The 8273-nt window shown below is 45.1% G+C and overlaps 1 protein-coding gene across 1 annotated transcript in view; it reads left to right on the forward strand.

The window, feature by feature from the left end:
* Positions 1-7896, forward strand: part of LOC115355201 (calcium-activated potassium channel subunit beta-4) — a 20695-nt gene extending 12799 nt beyond the window's left edge. The window contains exons 3-4 of the mRNA XM_030045913.1: positions 2903-3030; positions 6544-7896. Of these exons, the coding sequence (XP_029901773.1) occupies positions 2903-3030; positions 6544-6865 (450 nt within the window). The 3' untranslated portion in view covers positions 6866-7896. The remainder of the gene's footprint in view (positions 1-2902; positions 3031-6543) is intronic.
* Positions 7897-8273: the final 377 nt, after the last annotated feature.

Consider the following 8273-nt stretch of genomic DNA (forward strand, 5'->3'; position numbering starts at 1 on the left):
TAACATCAACTTTATTTTTTTCCACACGCCTGCCATAATGCAGCACCTCCACAATTTAATTTAGAATTTTAATTCAATTTATTTAAGATTTTAATTCAATTTAATTTAACTTAATTTAATATTTTAGTTCAATTTAATTTAATATTTGAATTAATATTTTTTATTTTAATTAATTTTTATTTTATTGTATTTTTGTGTGTGCATTTCAGTGAATGAGAAATTTCTTGATGCTGTTTCATGGTTATTTTTTAATTTTTATTTTTTAATAAAATTCCACAGGCGTTTAAAGGGAAAGGGAAGCACAGAGACAGAGAGAGAGGCATAGTGCCAGCACCAACACATCCACACACCCCATCCATGGTAATGCACTGAGACTGACTGGATACTGCACACACACACACACACACACACACACACACACACGCAGCTCCTGGTGTCGTCGTCCATCTTGCAGTAAGTCGTTCGTCGTTCTCTTCACTGAGTTGAATCGCCGTTCGCTTCGCAATCACCACATAATGTCCTCCCCCTCCGCGCCAATCACACTGTCGTCATAGCAACCGCCTCACCCAGAGAAACCAGCCCCGGCCGGGCGCCAATCAACCTCCTGTGATGTCTCTGTGTGTGTGTGTGTGTATGTGTGTGTGTGTTTCAGCGAGTTATTACTGGAAGCTGAGACTAAACTGAAAAGGAAGTGTGAAATAGCAGCTTAACTTTAAAAAAAAAAAAAAAAAAGGCATGAATGAGCCAATCAGAGAGCGGCATGTCACCTTGTTTTGACCTGCAGTCACAGCGCCCCCTATAGGACCATCAGTGTGACCAAAACCCTGCAGAGATTTAAATCTGCCCTGCAGAGACACACAGACGCAGGCTGCAGTTCAGTGCTGTGTCCAGCGGGGGCAGCACTGAGCACTAAACAGAGCAGAACATGTGTTGGTCAGTGGGGCTCAATGCTCTAAACTGATCAGTCTGTTTGATCCCAGATATTGATCAGTAACTGGACTGTTCCTGTCAATATTTCTAATGCAGACAGGATTATAATCTGAGGTGAGATTAGGGGTCATTTTAGGGGTCATTTTTTTGTACCGTGACAGTTTTTCTAGTGAATTAATTAAAAGTAAAATTAACCCTTTGAGACCTCAGATTCACTTGATTTCATTCATGAACATGTGAGGAGAAAATTAGCAATAAATTATTCGATTTTTTTTTTTTTTTTTTTTTTTTTTTTTAGAAATTCTGATTGCAAATTATATTTCCAAAAGAATTAACAAAAGATGATCTAATAAGAAATCATCAACAATCAAGAAAATAAAACTACATTTAATATTAATGTTTAATATATGTTTAATACTAATATTTAACGACTGTAACAACGCAGTATAACACATAAAAAAATGCCAATAAAAGTAAAAGGTTTTTTTTTAAGGCACATGATGGAACCGTTCTTAAAATAAAAGGAGGTGTTTCTTTTTCTTTCTTTCTTTCTTCTTTTTTCTTTTTTTAACTAAACAGACAAACATAAATCAGAATATGACTTCTCTTCTTAAACCCAGCAGTTTTATTATAAACCAGCTGAGTTTATCATCGCAGAGGAGAAACTTTCTCTGCATGTTTTATCGTCTCCAGGCGCCTCAACAAACCAGCCCTCAGCGTCCTCACTGCTGTGCAACGAACCATTAATTTTACAGAATGCACCTTTAAAGGCTGACAACACGGCCGGGTCAGAGCGTCCAGAACGAAAAAAACAAAAAAAAACAAAAGTGACGAGACGACAGATAAAGAGAGAACAAACGTCCAGCTTCAAGGTCTGTGTGTGTGTGTGTGTGTGTGTGTGTGTGTGTGTGTGTGTGTGTGCGTGCGTGCGTGCATGAGTGTGTGTGTGTGTGTGTGTGTGTGTGCGCTCAGTGTCCTACTTTCCTGCCCTTCTCTCTGCTCACAAAACCACTTTTCATATGAATTACAGAAGATCCACATAAATCTGACAGAGACAGACAGACAGAGAGAGGGAGACAGACAGGCAGAGAGAGGGAGAGACAGGCAGAGAGAGAGAGAGACGGGCAGAAAGTGAGACAGAGAGAGAGGCAGAGACAGACAGGCAGACGTAGAGAGAGAGACACAGGCAGAGAGACAGAGAGAGAGAGGGAGACAGGCAGAGAGAGAGACAGACAGAGAGAGGGAGACAGGCAGAGAGAGAGCGAGACAGACAGAGAGAGGGAGACAGGCAGAGAGAGAGCGAGACAGACAGGCAGAGAGAGAGACACAGAGAGAGAGAGAGAGAGAGAGAGAGAGAGAGAGAGAAGCCGAAAGACAGGCAGAGAGAGAGAGACGGGCAGAAAGTGAGACAGAGAGAGAGGCAGAGACAGACAGGCAGGGGTAGAGAAAGAGACAGGCAGGCAGAGAGACAGAGAGAGAAAGAGAGATTGAGAGAGAGAGACAGGAAGGCAGAGAGACAGGCAGAGAGACAGACAGACAGGCAGAGAGAGAGACAGGCAGGCAGAGAGACAGAGAGAGAGACAGGCAGAGAGAGACAGACAGGCAGAGAGAGAGAGACAGGCAGGCAGAGAGACAGAGAGAGAGACAGGCAGGCAGAGAGGGAGAGAGAGACAAGCAGAGAGAGACAGATAGGCAGAGACAGACAGGCAGAGAGACAGACAGGCAGGCAGGCAGAGAGAATTTTGCAGTGAGAAAAATGACTTAGCGATTATACTGCTGCTACTACTTTGACTAAAAGTACTGATATTACTACTACACTGTCTGTCTCTCTCTCTGTCTGTGTCTCTGCCTCTCTCTGCCTGTCTCTCTCTCTCTGTCTGTGTCTCTGCCTCTCTCTGCCTGTCTGTCTCTCTCTCTGTCTGTGTCTCTGCCTCTCTCTGCCTGTCTGTCTCTCTGCCTGTCTGTCTCTCAGTGCTCGTACGTGCCTCCCTGTGAGCGAGACAACCAGAAGAACAGAGACAGCGTGTTGAGGTGGGAGGATTACTTCACCAAAGAGGTCAGCAGCCAGTCGTTCACCTGCTTCTTCAACCAGCAGAGGAGGTGAGCACACACACACACACACACACACACACACACACACTCACACTCACACACACACACACACACACACAGCGTTACATTTACATTGTCTGCGTTTACTCTGTCTCTCTATTTACCTCTTTCATCTCTTTGCATCTCTCTCTCACTTTATCTCTGTCACATCCTCTTTCCACTCCACACACACACACCACACCACACCACACACACCACACACACACACACACACCACACACACACACACACACACGCACACACACACACACACACACACACACACACATCGTCTATTTTGGGGTGTGATGAAGACAAATTGGAAACGGGGAAGGTGTGATATTATGAAATTTTAGTTGGTGACAGACTCCTGTTACCACGGGAGATCAGGTTGCTGCGGCAACCGGCATAGCAGGACGTCACGCGAGGCCCCTCTGAGACCAACGCACACGGCGGCTGATGGGCCAGCTGTGACCTTTGACCCGGCAGAAGTGACCCTTGATTTAAACGTCTCAGTCACTGTTTCATGACAGGCTCTGTTTTTTTTTTTTTTTTCTTCTCAAGTTTAAAATTGGGCGGAATGAGCCTTTAGTCCATGTTCTTTTAGCAGTGAAGAGGAGCATCGCTGCATCAGGATATCATAAAATACATAATGATTGTTTACCTGTCACATTTTTCTCACGTGCGACGGCGTGTCGGGGAGAGGAGCGCTGAAAGAACTCGGAATTTTCAAGATTAAAGTCATAAACTTATGAGAAAAAAACTCAATTTCATGAGAAAAAACTAAAAACTTCGGAGATCATGTATTCACAAATTTACAAGAAAAAAGTTAAGAAATTCTGAGGTTAAAGTCATAAATTTATCAGACAAAAAACTCAGTTTTATGTGGGAAAAACTTTCGGGGATTAAAAAGTCGCAAATTTACTTGAAAAAAAAAAAAAAAACCTCAGATATTTTCTGAGGTTAAAGTGGTAAATTCCCAAGAAAAAAAATGCACAAATATATGAGAAAAAAATTAAAAAAATTCTGAGATTATAAAGTCACAAATTTACAAGAAATAAACTAAAAAAAATCTGAGGTTAAAATGGCAAATTTACAAGAAAAAAAAAAACTGGGGAAAATAGTTTTCCTTCCAGTTTCTGGCCGTGAGGCATTGTGGGCATCGCAGATCAATAACCGATCGACCAATCAGAGAGAAGGAAAAGGATCCTGACCGAGCTGTTCAGGAACCCTCCGGACAGAAAGCCTCTCTGCACGCACGACTCGTTTAACACACATGATGTATTTCACCCTTACCCCCGCAACAGCAGCGTTTTATTTTATTTTATTTTATTTTATTTTATTTTTTCATGTTTTGGCCGTCGTGTGTCGGCTCTCACGCTCATCAGTGATTTCCAGCAGACGCTCACCTGGCCCGCCCGCTCAGCCCGTTTTATTTTATCTCTGCACCAAAAGGACAGGAGTGAGGAAAGCCCCGTCCCAGCACACACACACACACACACACACACACACACAGACCACCAGTCAGGCTGTATTTATATCCTGCAGCCTGCATATACACACTATACACACACCACAACACAGTAAACACAGTCCAACAATGAACCAAACAGCCGAGGCAGCACTCAGACCAGCACGACACGGATAAACCTCCGAATCATAAGAAGAAGAAAACAAACAAACACATGAATGAAGAGCAGATAAAAGGTTCAGGTGAAACAGCAGCGAGGTGCTCTGAACACACCTGTCAGCCTCGTTCCTGCATCTCCTCAGGAAGGTCCTTTCAGAATAAAAGCATCAGCACACCCGCTGTTCCCGATCCCAGCCCAGCAGCCGCTCACACGCGTGTTCAGCTGCTCCTGTCTGTCTTTTATGAAGGTGTACTGACAGGTGAGCTCATAAATCTGTACCTGAGCTCAGGTAGGCCGGAGCTGCCAGCCTCCCGGCTCCACTCCGGGCCACGGCTGCTTCCTAGTCAGTTTGGCTGCTCGGTCTGTTCATCTCAACCCTGAACCGAACGCCAGAGCCGGAGCCGCCACGTGAGCGCCGCCGGGCTGAGGCAGAGCCGAGGCATCTGGGAATCAAACCAGCAGCAGATCAGGGGGACAAGAGCAGACGCCGCCGAGCCGAGGGCCACTTCCTGCTGCGGCGGCCACAAGGACGCAGTTAGCTAATCGTTAGCTTGTTAGCTAAAATACTTGGTTAAGGTGAGGTTAGGAAACTTTAGCCAGCAACGCTAGCTAGCAAGCTAACATTAGCAAACACGTTTTAAACAAACTGGTTTTGCCCAGGCGTGGATCGACCGTCTGGACTGGGACACAACATCGATAAAAACCACAAATGTTTTTTTTTTTTTTTTTTTTCTCACTGCCTGGTTCAGTTTATTTGACCAACATGAACGACCTGAAGTGACAGAAGGAGCGCCGCCGAGTGTGATGGTTTTTATTACTGTCAGCCCCGTAGAAACTGAACGGGTTGTTTCCAGTATGTCCGCATTGTCGTGTACTGTCTTGCTGTATGCTGTTTTGCCGTACTTTATTCTCCTGTTTCCACTAACCAAACCTCTTTCCTTTACAGCCCCTCCACCCCCACCCTCCCCCAAGAGGTTTACGCCTCTTGACAGGCCATCATTGTAAATAAGAACTTGTTCTTAATGATTTGCCTGGTTAAATAAAGGTTAAATAAATAAAAATAAATAAAATCCAGGTGGGTCACGTTGCCATGGCAACAGCCAAGCAACTCCCGTTTTAGAGTGGAAAGAAAAGCATGGACTAGTTTTTCGGCGTCCTCCTGGGATAAAAAGTTCCTTACCTTTGCGATATTTCTCAGAAGATAAAATCCCGTTGTGATTATCCTGCTGATGTTCCTCTGGAGAACGAGGTCCAAATAAAACAATAAATCAATGGATACAATGTGGGCGTTGTGGGTGTTGATTTTGGGTGTGGTGGTGTGTGTGTGTGTGTGTACTTTTCAATTACAGCTCAAAACAGACATTGAGATAAAACCCTCAAGGCTCCAACGGTTCACCGTCTGCATGACTTTTATTTTTATTGTCTGGTACAAACAGAGGCTGGCTGGTCTCTGATCAGGAAGTGGCGGTTTGCTGATGATGATGATGATGATGATGATGATGATGATGATGATGATGGTGGTGGTGGTGGTGGTGGTTCCACACAGAAAGCTCTGACCCATTTGAGAACGCCATTAGTCGTCCCAAAGGGAACTCTGGTTTGCCTACAGCCAGCGCAGAAAAACATGCATAAGTGCCGAGTGTAACTGGAAAACACAGCCCGCCCCGTTCGCCTGATCTGGTGCCCAGTGACAGCCGGTGTTGGGATACGATGGCGTACTAGGGCCACTTTAGGAAGAACAAAATTATATTTCTTCCTACCGTGGCCAAGTCATCATACTAGGGCCACTGCCTCAGAAAAAAAGATTAGGCCTTTTCACTCTGTCTGTACCTAACACCAACATGCTTTACATTTTTGCTCATTTGTTTATTCCCTGTTGTTGTGTTTTCAGACCGGACGACGTGCTGTGGCGCCGCTCCCACGACACCAGCGTCCTCCTGCACTGCGTCCTCTGGCCGATGGTGTCGCTGCTCCTGGGCACGCTCATCGTGCTGCTGACGGTGTGCGCGCGCTCCCTGGCCGTGCGTGCCGAGGCCCTGCAGAAGAGGAAGTGTTCGTACGAGGTGTGCCAAGACCTCGGGGACGTGGCCTCCGATCACCAAGGCAACAAGGCCGAGCCCTTGGCGACGAACTCTGATCCTGAGCTTTCGACGGCCTCCAGGACCCTGCCGCTGTTTGCGGTGCCGGTACGCCGCCGCGATAGAGAACATTAGGACAGAGCTGTGTGTTGTCCTCATTTCCCAAAATCAAACCCCTGGACAGTTTTTCTTAATGCTGCTGGACTAAAGGTAACTACTGTGGCCAATTTGGAAAACCTATAGCCAGCTGGTGTTTGTTTGTTTGACCTGCACCGTTAACCAGTGGAAAATTTGAGGAGAAGATGAGTGGAAATAGTTAAACACACAACATGATGCATCCACCCTGTTGCCTGTTGAATTCTGGGGTAACACAGCGGGGGAACATCACCACCTTAGAACTTAGTTTCCACTTCCTGGATCAGTGGTGACTCCTGGATGCTGGATCTGTTTTGGAAAGAACCGCATGAGAATCTGCTTCTTGCAAAGGGTTTGTGGCAGGAAATGTGAAAATTGAAAATGAAGGCCTATTTATGGTTCTGCAAAAAAGCATCACCATAACTACGCTGAGTGTATCTACATTTATATCTCCTCGTAGATATGGGTCAATGCAGAGACCACTGAAACCCCAGAGACCAATGTCAAAATTTAATGAATTTTATACAAGCAAAGCACAGATAAAAATGTCCATAATGGTGTTCCCATTCTTTGAAACTCTCGAGTCCACTGGCGACACATTTGCTGGTGTTCAGACTGATGTATTGAAGATTGTCGCTGTGAATTTAGCGACATCTAGCCTGGCTAACATCAGACTGTAGAGACAGAAAAAGGCTCCTGAAGGCGTCAGACACCACCTTAAGGTGGTGTCTGACGCCTGATGCTGATTGGATAACACCAGTTTGAAACCAAAAAATCACAAACACGGTCATTGAGGGCGTCAGAGGTTATAGGGAAATGCACATTCATTTGATTGGCAAGTAACAGTCCTTGCGAATTCAAATATAAGAACGAATCATAAATACAATCATAGATGCTGCCAAACGAAAGGAGTTTGTCCAGACTCTGCATACGGTCTGCAGCAGCCAGGCTTAGTGACATCACTCTTTATTTTCTTGGGGATGATGTGTATCTTTGGTTCCATGAGTGGAAGTGAAAGGCTGGTTTATGCTCCATGTTGTTCACGGCATGGCGTGGGGTCTGCGAGCTGCAGGTCAGTCATTATTCTTGTGGTTGAAATGGCTCAAACAAACGGAGCGCGCTTTTCGTCAAACCTTTCTGTCATGTTTGTTTCAAGAAAGTGACTTATTGGAAAATTGCCACTCCTTTCCTGGTAGTCACTTTAATCGATCATCATCTGTTTATCCAATATGGCATCCACGGCGCCATGCCGCGTTTTTGCAAAAAATTGCGAATTGCACGGCACGTCTACTGAACTCTGTTTTGTTCACTACTTTCGGCCATTGGCGCCTTGGACAGGACAGTGAGTATAAATCAGCCTTAACCATAAAACATGAGGGAAGGTTGGTTCTTGAGGTCTTGCATTGCC

This window comes from Myripristis murdjan, chromosome 23, assembly GCF_902150065.1.
Source record: "Myripristis murdjan chromosome 23, fMyrMur1.1, whole genome shotgun sequence".
NCBI classification, from domain to species: Eukaryota; Metazoa; Chordata; class Actinopteri; order Holocentriformes; family Holocentridae; genus Myripristis; species Myripristis murdjan.